Source organism: Alligator sinensis, unplaced genomic scaffold (genome assembly GCF_000455745.1).
Source record: "Alligator sinensis unplaced genomic scaffold, ASM45574v1 scaffold755_2, whole genome shotgun sequence".
NCBI classification, from domain to species: domain Eukaryota; kingdom Metazoa; phylum Chordata; order Crocodylia; family Alligatoridae; genus Alligator; species Alligator sinensis.
The window spans coordinates 3,013,586-3,026,645 of NW_005841883.1; the positions used below are offsets into that span (position 1 = coordinate 3,013,586).

Here is a 13,060-nt window from a genome sequence, read left to right on the forward strand (position 1 = left end):
ATCTTCCTTGAGGGTGTTCATAGATTTAATGGACATTAGGGCTGGAAGAGACCTTGGGAGATCATTGAGTTCAGCCCCCTGCCCCAAGGGTAGGAAGTCAGCTAGGGTCAAAGGATCCCAGCAAGGTAAGCACCCAAACATTTCTTAAAGGAGTCCGGAGTAGGCGCTGGCACTACCTCTGCAGGGAACCTATTCCAGGCATTGGGAGCTTGGACAGTAAAGAAGTTTTTCCTTATGTTCAGCCTAAAACGGTCATAGAGGAGTTTGTGACCATTGGTTCTTGTCATTCCTTGGGACTGTCTGGTGATCAGACATTCTCCCATCCTGATGCACACCCCTGATGTATTTATAGGCTGCCCTCAGGTCACCCCTGAGCCTGCACTTCTCCAGGCTGAAGAGTTTCATGGCTCTCAGCTTCTCTTCATAAGGCCTATTCTCCTGTCCTCTGTTCATGCGCGTGGCTCTCCTCTGGACTCTCTGGAGCTTCTCCACATCCTTCCTGAATTGTGGAGCCCAGAATTGGATGCAGTACTCCAGTTGCAGCTTCACCAAGGCTAAGTACAGCAGGAGGATGACATCTTGAGATTTACTTGAGAAACATCTATGTTGTAAGCACTTAGATAGTCTGAAGTTGAGGCACTCCCATCTCTCATGGTGGAACTGTTCCACTTCATCGAGCCTATTACTGTTGAGATGTGGACCTAAAATAGCTGAAAAGAATTCAGACTTCATTGGTTTGCAAATAGGGAGGGAAAACAGACATGGCTTTGTGATGATGGCCCTCACCTGGGAGCAGAAAGACCTGAGTTTCAATTCCTGCTCTCATGAGTGTTTAATTTAAAATATTCCTTGCTCAATGTGCTGTCTGTTGTGTGCATCAGCATGGGATTCCTGACTCTCCCTGTGGAGGTAGAGGCGGCCTGGGCACCTTTCTTGGGGTTGTAGATCCTGCTCCCGGGTCAGGCATGCCACAGGGAAGAATTGTAGTGGTCAGTGCTGGAGGGCCATGCTCTCTTCTAGGATCTAACCCTGAATAATTATTTTTCTGGAAACAAACAGGATATAGAAGAGCTCACAAACTGACCAGTTGGAAACATTTTCTTCCTAATCTACTTATTTTTGTCAGCTTACCCTGTAGGAAGGTTAGGTCTTCCCCTGCTCTCCCCCATACTGCCACTTGTTTTTGTTTGCATCTTACTTGCAGCAAAAGAAACCATAACATGCTATTGAAAATAAAAGCAATAAAAAACCATCCTGTTAAGTACAAGTCTCGACATGTGCTCCAACATACCTGGGAACCTTTTTAATGGGCCATACTCTCCTGATGCAATGTTTTGATTGTTTAGAGCACCCAACGGATCTCCCTCTTTACAAACCCAAATCCACTGATAACATTACAGGAGCTGCAGTATCTCAACGTTTATTTAAAGAATCTAGCTGAAAAAAGGAAGCTTTGTTGCAAGATTATGGCGTAGTGGAAAATGCCACTGATGGTATCTCAGTTACTCAGGAGATGTGCATTGTGTGAGAAATACACTTGTCTGTGTTATAGCTTATTCCTTTTTTTTTTGTTTTGTTTTTAAATAACGCTTTGAAGCAAGCCAGGCATTTTATGGAAAGTAGAATAAGACAAGGGCCTGCCACTAAATATTTCTGGTTAAAGTAGATGAAAAGAAAAAGATGTGGAATGGAGGGTAATAGCAAATGGACAAACAAAGCAATTGCAATAATATTAAAGGCGTCTTGTTACGTCATGATGTTTGGGGCTTCTTTTTAGAGCCTTATTTCTAACCAGTTTTTACTCTGATCCTCTCCCTCCCCAGCATCATATCCTTACTTTGTACTGGCAGTCAGATGTTTGAAAGAAAATACAACTGGTTCAGGCTATAACCTTCCTTCATGGTTTCCTTCAGCCCTGGAAATCTTAGTACATATATGTATGGGCTTGGGAATTTTTTTTTTTGTCCTTGGAAATTTTGTTTTTGTCCATACTTTTAGCCGGTTAAGTTGCTCCTTGGGCTAATCTTTGTCTGTCTGCTGTTTATCCTCAATGTAATGGGGCAGCAACCTTTTGCTGGCATGGGCTGCCCTTTGTGACCCAGGCCCCATGTCATGGGCTGCAAGTCTCTGCCCCCTGGAGTGCCCAGCTGGCTGCACCTATCCCATTTTCTCTGCACCAATGGTAAGCACAGATGCTATAGAGCAGCAGACTGCACAGTAGAGGGGAGTGCTGTTGGGGAAGGGATGGATGGCATGGTACAGTTCTGTGCCATCAATTCCCTGTGCCATATCAGACTTCTTCACTTGATGGATCCAGCCCCCATGAGCCATAGGTTTCCAACCCCTGCTTTATCATGCTAGACCCCTTTGCTGATTAAGCTTTGTGCAATAAAAGTAAGTTACACAGTTTACTGGTGATACTTACCAGATGATGGGCAATTGAAAATGTATTTTGTGCCCAGTCCCAGGCAACTTTGGGATTACATTTTACACACAAGGGGTAGAAGGACCTCTTATTCATGCTTTTTAAAAATGAGAGAGAACCCATTATAATGGAAAATGCATGTTTAACTTCCCTGCTGCCAAAGAAACAGCGTGTCAGAACTGTAGGGCAATCAATTGTGGAATTGGCTTAGATCTAACAAAAATGCATAAAAAATAATTGTAATGTGGGGAATAGAAGACTTTAACATCTGTAGGTTATTTACAAATTATAGAATTGGATGTTGAAGCTGGTAAAAGTTTATGAAGAAGAAACTGAATGGAAATATTCAATCAGATAAAGATTAAATTTCAGTGAGTTTGGGTGGGGGAAGAATTGCATGATTTAAGAAAAAAAGTGAGTGCATACTTATTACATAGGCAGACAAGGTTCTTTGGGTGAATCTGATATCTTTTATTAGACCAACTTAAATAGCTGGAAAACAATTATTAAGCAAGCTTTCGGGTTCAAAAACCCTTCATAAAGCTAAGGAAGTTTCTGCAGTTGGAAAACTACACCCCTGCTCATTACATAAGCATTACATTTTATTGTATGATAATATATTTATTTACTTTATATCTTTTACAGTTACTCTTCCCAATTTGTTTTTTTAGTGTGTGGTGTGTGCATTTTAATATAACGGTATTTGGACTAATTTTGTTCATCCATCTGAGGAACTTGTTACAACACAGGGTTAACTGGAGTTGAGAAATTTAAGGTGATAGATATCTAAATTGACCACTGGTCTAAACATGGACTATTCTGGGGTTTCTTTCATGAAATATTTTAAAATCAGGACTTGATGTATTTTTAAAATATGCTCTAGTTCAGACAGAAATTATGGGTTTGCTCTAGCTTTTATTGCATGCAAATCTATGGCCTTCAAAGCGAGAGATCAGACTAGATAATTATAGTGGCCTGTAAGAATTCAACTTTTCTGTGTGCATTTGTTTCTTGATCAAAATAGTCTCAGTTATGCTTATCTATCTGCACAATGTGTGCTATTTCATGTCAGTTAACTTTTTTTCTTTCTTCCTATTTAGGTTCAAGGAAACTTTGACAAAGTTGAGTTCAACAGGATGTGCTGGACTTTGTGTGCCAGAAAGAACCCTGCTAAAAGTCCTTTAGTTATTAGTGAGGATGAGGCATTTAAAGTGTGGGTTATCTTCAATTTTTTATCTGAGGACAAATATCCATTAATCATTGTGCCTGAAGAGGTAAGATACAACCATTTAAAGTACTTAATAATATTAGTTTCTTCAGAGTTCCAGTTAACCTATGTTGCTGATATTTGCTGCTTTCTAAATACTTTGGAAGAAGTAGCAAGGTCTCTTGAATTGGATACTTTTTTTTCCTCTTCTGACAATTGACCTTTTTCTGAAATGAGCCATGATGAGTTGTATGTTTATGATTGTATAAGCCTGTTGTAATAATTGTTTACATTGTATGGAAATATGGTGAGGCAGAAATGCTGCCTGCTCCCTAGCAAACAAGGGTTTTCCTTTAGCTCAGCTTCATTTTGTACACATGCTGAGGAAAATGGTAGTAAAAGTGGTCATGTGATGGACAGAGAGGAATGATGAATTTTAGAAAGTTGGCCTTAAAATACAGAGCTTCTAGGACTGGACTGAGCCCCTGGTTGTGAAGCTAATTTTTTCCCCTACCTACATTGACTCTTTCATTTTCTTCTTGCAAGCCTGACCCACCCACTAACCTCACTCATTTTTTTTCTATCACTTAGCAAAGTGTGATCCTATGTGAGTGTGGTACTAAACCACATGCAAGTAGTGGGTGCAGTGGTTAAGTTGAATCCTTTGCAGTATATCTTAGTGTGGGAACAGTTCTGAAGAAAACATCTCTTCTTCCTCTTACTCCTCTGTTGTCACGATCTGGAAGATCAGCCTTTACTTGCCTGCAGCCATCCTGCTGGAAAAGAGGTTTGAAGATTTGCATTAACTTCTTCCTATTGACTGGAAGAAAAAAATTACTATTTGTTACAGTGGCTGATCACTATGAAGTGATGAACTGAGGTCTGAATGAAGTACCAGAGGTGATCTGCTTGTCCGTTAAGAATGTGAATAACCCGAGGCAGAGCTCAACTAATTATAAGTGTTCTGCACCAGTTTAAACCTCAAACACTGTAGACTTAATTGTGGAGAAGAGGACAAACCAAACCGTAACCATGATATGACAACAATAGTAGGGGCTTTGTACTGCAGGTCATGAAGGACTTAAGCATTGATTTAGCAAATTCTCTGAATGCTGAAGGAGTCATTGTTCAGGTTCCACCACATGATAAGAGGGTCAGGAAGTAGTTCTTTCTCTCTCTTTCCCCCCTTTCCCCCCATCACTCCCCCCTCAGCCTAATACTATTGATACATTTAAAACTCGCACAGAAAATTTATACATTGTCATTGAACATACAACTATTTTTCAACAGTCTCCTTCTCCATCAGGGGAGTTTTTCTACTGGTGAAAAAAGGCATGTTATCCTAGCATTGTAAAATTCCTTGTCCTTGCTGTGCAGTTACTGTCACATGGCCTCCATCACTTCCTCTATCCTGAAAGTCACCTTCACATTACCTCCTTTATCCTCTGGGCGCTACAGAGGCTAGCAGCACAGTCCGTCCAAATAATGAAACTGTCTCTATAGCAATCCAAGCTGATGTATGGCCAGGCAGAAACAGCAACTCTGTCATGTCTGAGTCAGGACAGGCTCTTTGCACATCATGTTTCAGTTCCTTCAGGGCCTTGGCATAAACTTCTGAGTTTACTGTGGCTTCATTAGGCAAGAAGTAAAGAAGAACACCTTCCATGTCTGTGGTTTACTTGAGAAAAAATAGACTCATTACTTGCTGACTGACTCTCGTACAGTGTCAAGGTACAAGCCCTTGTTCACTAGTGGAAAAAAGCCATTGTCAGAAGGAGACTATGTTGTCCAGCAAATGAAGTACAAATTTTCTGTGCCAAGTTTAATATTTTTTTACAATGATGTTTGGCTGTGGATAAAAGCTGATGGTGTTAGTTGGCCTGATCCTTCTAATTAAAAAGACAGCTTCATATAGATAGCATGGTAAAACAGTGAAATGAATGCTCCTTATTGTTTGACAAAGGTTTAAAGAACATTTGGTCAAGAAAGGCGTTTTTAATCCCCAAAAATACAGATGCTTATTGATTATCTCCTCTCTCTCACCCTTTTGAGTGTAGTAAGAGAGAGGAGTAATTTCTCCTCTAAACAGCCTGGATGCTCTGAGAATAAGTATTTGAATCTTATCTGATAGAAGGGAAGGTAGTTTTGCACATTATAGACTAACTAAATTAGAGATTCATAAGCTTTCATAAGCAGTGGCTTATTTCATCTGATGTTGTGAAGGGACTGCAGGAAGCAAAGTTTCTAATAGAAAGCAGTGACTAAAATATAAAGGGTAAGGAAGAGGGAGTTAAAAAGAGGGGGCGCTGGTGAGAGAGGCAAGGTAGGTAAGATTAGAGAAAAAAATATTAACCCATTGAGGGACATGGAAGTTACGACAAGTGAAACCAGGTAATGGCTTAAGAATCCATAGTCTTGGTTTAAACGTACTTAACATAGTTCAGTCTTGTGTGTAAATGATTCCTTGTTCTGCAGTTTCCCATGCCATCCTCAAGGTTTGAGAGCTGTCAGTTGTAAGATGTTGAGTTTTTCTCTTTCCTCCCAAACCAAGTGCTGCTATAAATAGCTTTGATGTCTGGCCACACAAGGAGTATTGTGGTTATCCAGGATGAATCATCAGCTCCAAGGTTAAAATGCAAACTGCATACTCCATATTTTGGGGTCTGTTTCATAGACGTCAATTCATTTCCTTTCCACTATTACGTGTGCTTCAGTTCGGTAAAAGTGCAGCATAGCAGCCAATATCTAGGGTAATGCTGTGTGTGTTTTTATGAAAGGGTACTACTGTTCTAATTAGTGATCCACTGTAATGTTCCAGCCAGGAAACGTTCCTCCCCACCTCCTCTGTTTTGAGGCTTTTATTAGTGTTCAAGTAATATCATAGCACACTGTTAACTGCAGGTTCCATCTCTGAATACTTTGTGTGGCCTGGGGCCCTCCTCTCCACTCCTTCCCATCTTGCTCTCACCATCATTTCATAAATCAGTTGTGGATTCATTCTGATTCCTCCTGATTAGGAAGCTAATCTCCTTAACATTCCTGTAGTTGGCACCCCACATTTTAGACTGACTCTCATGCAGGGGTTGGCAACGTTGGCTCTGTGGCGGGTGGCATCTGCCCAGAGCCTGGGCTGGCTGTGGCGTGCTGAGCAAAATTGTTTGGCCATTTTCTTTCATCCATTCTTGTATTGGTACCTTCACATCAGGCACTGTTGTCAAACAAAACTTCAATTTGGGAGCTACCACTCATTTTAAAATTTATTGACATTCAGAAAGCCTTTGACAGTGGGGACAGAGGATCTCTGTAAACTGAAATCTGTGGATTCCTTGTATACTTATCTAGGTCTTCCAAAACTCTTGTTAAGATGCCAGATGTTCCTGGTTGGTGATCACAGCATGAACAATCAGTCTGGTGTTACTCCTGGGGCTAGACTCTCCTCTTTGTTTGTAGCAGTTAACTTTGCCATGAAACAGACCTCTGGCATGAAACTGGAATTCCCTGGGTAGACAAGAGAGCTTGGAGATCTGGAAGTTGGCTATGTTCTTCTTGAATACATTGATAAATTTTGGCAGAAGACCAATGGCTTAATTAGAACTGTTTGCAATCGGGGGTTATTATCAATAAGTTAAAAACAAAGGTTATAAAAGTTGGTATGATTTCAGATGACTTTATTATTCTAGGATGAGTACCCTTGACTACTGTTGATGAGTGTGCTTGCTTTTGTAACTCTGATGACTGAATATACTATAAAATGCCTTAAGGTAAATGTTTAAGGTGAGTGCTGCTTATTGGAGACTCAGCCTGATATGGAAATTTTAACACCAGCAGTATTGGCACTAAGCTTCAGTAACAACGTACCAAGCATACTCCAGTATGGATTGGAGTGGTATATGTCAAAAGGAAGAGGAAGATCAAGGAAATTGCTCTTCCCATTCAGTAAGAGAACTACAATCTAATAATGGATGATGCAGAGAAGGCTCAAGTATTTAATGTCTTTCCTTCTTCAGTCTTTACAAATAAGATCAACTACCAGATGGCAGGAAGAAGATAAACAGCTTAGAGCAGAGAGAACAGGTTTGGGATTACTTGAGCGAAGCTGGACGTTTTCAGGTCATCTGGGCAGATGAGGTGCATTGGAGAGTACTCGGAGAATTGGCTAAAGCAACTGCCGAGCCACTGGCTATTCTCTCTGAGAACTTGTGGAGGTTGGGTGAGGTCCCAGACAACTGGAAAGGGTAAAAAATAGTGTTCATTTTTAGGAAGAGAATTACAGACCAGTCAGTCTGGCCTTGTTACCAGGAAAGGTTATGGAGTACATTATCAAGGGCCTTATTTCTAAGCATCTAGAGCAGGGGTTTTCAACCTTTTTGAGTCAGTGTACCCCCGGCAGCCAGTCAAGAAGGCAGGAGTTCCCCAGCAGCCAGATGAGCGGGGGGGGTGTCCCCCAGCGGCCAATCAGCAAGCGTGCCAGTGGCGCAGCAGCAGCAGATGTGCTGGTGGCACAGCGGCGGCAGAAGTGGCGGGGGCGGCAGCGCCTGCTGCCAAGTACCCCTGAGGCCATCCCAAGTACTGCCAGGGGTACACATACCCCCGTTTGAAAACCCCTGATCTAGAGGACCGCAAGCTGATCAGGAGTGGCAAACAGATTTTTCAAGAGCAAGTCATGCTGACCATCCTGATTTCCTTATACAGCAAAGTGGTGGGCTCTGTGGATGGGGGACAGCAATGGATGGGTTATACCTCAATTTTAACACCGTCTCTCAAGACATTTTCATTTAAGCTAAGGAAATGTAGTCTAGGTAAATCATTGTATTCAGCAGTGTTTCACTGTGCAACTGGTAGGAGGTATGGGGTGGGGTTCCCCAGGGTTTTGTCCTGAATGTTTACTATTTTTATTAATGATTTGGAGAATGAGGTTAAGTGCACACTTAGCAAATATGCAGATGACACCAAGTTGGGGAGAGTTGTAGACGCTTGGGAGGGTAGAGCTAGATTTCAGAATGAACTTGATAAACTTGTTAAATTGTTTGAAATCAACTGAATTAAATACAATAAGAATAAATGCAAATGTATCCTCTTGGGATACAACAATCTCATGCACAAATAGAAACTGAGGAACAACTAGCTAGGTTGTAGTATCACAGAAGAGGACCTGGGGCTTGATAAGGAACCCTCACCTGAATATGAGCCAGCAATGTGCTCTTGCAGCAAAATGAGTCAATAGCATCACTGAACTATATTAAAATGAGTGTTGCTTGCAAGTCAAGGTAAGTGATTCTCCCACTTTATTCAGCAGTGGTAAGACCTTGCCTGGAGCACTTGGGCACCGCATTTCAAGAAAGATGTGGAGAAATTAGAAAGAATCCAGTGGAGAGCAATAAAAGTGATGAGAGGTGTAGGAAACATGATGTATGAGGAAAAGCTGCAAAAACTGTCATTCTTAATCTGGAGAAGAGAGAACTGTGACATGCCCTAAGCCCAGGTGCCCCTTTGAGATGCACTCGGGGTGCCTTCATACCTTTAGGGTGCCGTTTTACCACAAACCTCTCTCTGCTGTCTGACCACTGAGAACCAGCTGAGATGTGCTAGAGGCGAACTTCTTGGTGCCTCAGCCCTACTTGTCTCAACCAGGTCTTGCCAGCATTTAGTAGAGTGGATTTTGTCAGCTAGAGGGATCACACCCTTTTCTGAACATATGACCAGAAAAGGTGGACTCCCCTTTCCTTACAATAGGTAAGACTGCATGGTCAAATGCTCTGGAATCACAAGTACCACGGACAACAAGGTGTTTGTAAAAAGTTAACAAGAATAATTTATAAAATACGAGAACAAGCATAAGAAGTCAGCAAGCAGATGTTTATTTTTGTATCTCTGTCTGAATCTCAACAAATAAAAGAAGGTATCAGAACAATAACCTGTTCTTATCCTGCATCTAAAATCCAAGAATGGAGTCTCCACTCAGCACTTTTCCCTATCCCCAGAAAAAAACTGAAGACCCGACCTTGCTCATAGAGCAGGCTTAAGTGCAGTCTGACTTTTCACATACATCACCTCTTGGATTCTTGCGGGGCCAACATGGTGCAGATAACTTCCTCCCTCCCCAAAGTTGCATGTTTGTCAGAACAGAAATCTTTCCTGATCTAATTAAGAGCAGGGGAATATGTGCATCCTTTCAGAAGCATGGAGACTTGCTAGTCCAATATTCTAAAGATCCTGCCTCTGTTTCCCCAGTTGTTTGAACGACCAGGTATTATGCTTACAACCCCTTCCTTTTATAATTTAAACATCATTGGCTGTAAGGGCCAGTTCATGTGTCTCAGAGCAGGTACAGGAGGGTGGTGATGAGTCAACAAACCTCTTTTAAATACTAATTCTAAGCACTTAGGCTTTGTGTTTCTCTTGGATGCCAAAGAAACTCATTGTCACTTGAAAGCCTTTATTATATTGCACAATCCGGGCCCTATTCTACCATATAAGAAACACGTTTTATGCTTCTATGCATTGTAATATTTGATATAAAGATAATGAGGTTACTTGCAGCATGATGTTACCTATATATAGAGACTACATGTGCCATATCAGTAAAACACACTCAAGAACACGTATATGACGTCCCATGAACCCCAGTTTGTGATAAGGACTGAGGGAGAGTTGATAACGGTCTTTAAATACCTGAATGGTGGTTATAAATAGGGTGGAGCTAGAACCCATTGGGCACGTGTCTATGAGACATTTACTGTAAATAGCCTAATAAGCTCCAGAGTAAAGTCTCAGTGTCTACACGTATGGTCCTATTAGGCTGCAGTAAAACTAATAAACATTGCTGTAGGTTAGTATTTGTCAACCTAAGTACTATCTTACGGTGGTATTATTTAGTGTGCCACAACACGCTTGTAAACACTGATGGTGCTAGCTGGGACATGAGAGTGCTTCAGCGTGGGGGTTGCCTGGTGGCTAGTCCTGCACTGGAGCACCCTTCTGCCTCAGCCAGTCCCTCCACAGCACATGGAGCCAGGTCAGAGCAGCTCTGGGCTGGCAGGCTGACCCCTCCCAACCCTTCTGCCGGCCAGGGCTGCTCTGACTCAACTCAGTGTGCTGCGGTCCTGGGCACACATGTAAACGTGGCACCTGGGAGCAATAAACTCTGACATGGCCTGCACCAGAGTTTATTGCTTTATATTAATAGCATGTGTAGATGTGCCCATTGGGTGCAAGTGGATTGGATTGGATTGGATTGGAAGTTGCTATACAAACATGAACTCACTTCTGCAGTTTTAATGCTCTTCTTGAATAAAGGATATCAAACAACAAGAATGCACTTTTACAGAAAACAGTGATTAAATCGAGACTTCCAGATTTAAATTGATTTGATTTAAATCAAATCCACCCTATTAGTCAGGATCAGATCCTGGTTTCAAGCCTGAACCATTGTTTCCAGTGTAGTGCAGAAAACAGATTAGCATCTTATTGAGTTTTGTCTTGCCTGAAAGGGGCAGGCCTAATCAGAATAGAAGTGGTGACAAACTGGGTCATGTTATTCTCTGTGCATGTTCTATGTGCAATTATCCAAGCTGGAGAGTCCAGGGCTCTGGATTAGTGCAGTAATTATGTGGAAACAGCTTGGCCTTCTGTTCTGATGAGAAAACTGAAAATGATAATAGTGATGCATGCATGTTTTTATTTTCTCTGCTTGCTTGTTCCAGAGTTAATACCCACAACTCTCTAGGTCTTGCAAGCAGGCTCCTACCTTCCTGGTACTTGGAGAAAGAAGGTAGTGGAGAAAATTGTAAGCTTAAGCAAGAAATTACTTTCATTTATGGCCCCATTTTGAGTCTTATTTTCAGCTCCCTTATCTGCAACTAAGCTTCACCACTGTTTAACCAAAACCTGTTTCTGTTTTAAAAAGGGTTTCTAAACACTTCCCCCTTCTTGTTCTACACGTGGCCCTGGGGATGATTTATCATTTAAAAATCATTGGTGTGCGGTTGGTAAACAGGCATACTCTTGGGTCACCTTTAATGATGAAACCTTTAGAGTTGTGCAATCCTTGTGAATCAGCATAGGATACATTCAAGTCATATTTAAAGACTGAAACTAAGTCAGAAATAAATTCTCTGTTTTTTTAATTGTTCCCATCTTTCTGTTTAGAACAAAATTCTCTTAAGTTTTTCTGCTGTTTTTAAGCTACAGTGTTCCCAAACGTATCTAATTTAAGACCAAATTGTGTCAGGTTTGTCCCCCATGGTTCTGAGCCTTTTTTTAAACTTAAAGCACTTCTCTGAAAATGCCAGCTTTTACCTTTTCACTTATTTTTGACTACAGACAAATAACACCAGTTCGCGTATTGCAGTGAACTCAGAATAGGTCAGAATGTTTTTGACACTATGGATTCCGATTTGAAATTTCTGGGTTTATCTTGTAACTTGTGTATAGGTGTTTGCACACCTAATAATACTAATGTTGCGTAGCACTCTGCAGCACTGTTAAAAAGATCTCATAGCACCCCAGGGTGCTGCACTCTCCTGGTTGAGAATTGCTATTCTCGACCCATGTTTCGTGTTCAAATGGTATGATAGTGTCAAGGCTGGTTATGAAGTACAGTATGTGAAATAGCCCAATAGTGGTTCTAAGGAGAAATTTTCTACAAGAAACCATTTTTTGGGATCTGACCTGGCAACGTGATGGTCATTATCTTGACTGACAGTCTTGGGATTGAATTTGGGATGTTCAGAATTTAAAAGCAAAGTTTAATATAATTTCAGCTAAAGCAAAGTTCTTCTGTCTGGAGTGGTAAGTCTTGCATCATTTACAAGGTGCCGGGGCAGGGCAGAATGAGGGGTCTGTAGCCTATAGATTTCATAGACGTTAGGACTAGAAGGGATTCCGCGATATGCTCATTAGTGGATCACATTAAGTTTTTTTGCTTGGTGAAAAGAATAAGGGTAAGTGGATTGTTCTAGTTTAACAGAATTGTAGAATCAGAGAAAATTAGGGTTGGAAGCGACCTCAGAAGGTCATTTAGTTCAGCCCCCTGCTCAAGGCAGGACTATCCCCAACTAGATCATCCCACCCAAGGCTTTGTCTTGCTGGGTCTTAAAAACCTCCAACGGTGGAGATTCCATAACCTCTCTGGGTAACCTGTTCCAGTGCTTTACTACCCTCCTGGTGAGAGCTTTTCCTAATATCTAACCTAAACTTCCCTTGCAACTTGAGACCATTGCTGCTTGTTCTGTCATCTGCCACCACTGAGAACAGTCTAGCTCCATCCTCTTTGGAACCCCCCTGTCAGGTTGTTGAAGGTTGCTGTTAAAACCCCTCCCAGTCTTCACTTCTCCAGACTAAATAAGCCCTTTTCCCTTAGCCTCTCCTCATAAGTCATGTGCCTCAGCCCTGTAACCATTTTCATTGCCCTCCTTTGGACTCTTTCC

General features: G+C 41.6%; 1 protein-coding gene across 2 annotated transcripts in view; it reads left to right on the forward strand.

Moving 5' to 3' along the window:
- The window catches only part of SWAP70 (switching B cell complex subunit SWAP70), a 70,050-nt gene that overhangs the window by 20,960 nt on the left and 36,030 nt on the right, over positions 1-13,060 (forward strand). For both annotated transcript variants that reach the window (XM_006017674.2, XM_025196712.1), the window contains one exon: positions 3,526-3,699. In XM_006017674.2, the coding sequence (XP_006017736.1) occupies positions 3,526-3,699 (174 nt within the window). The remainder of the gene's footprint in view (positions 1-3,525; positions 3,700-13,060) is intronic.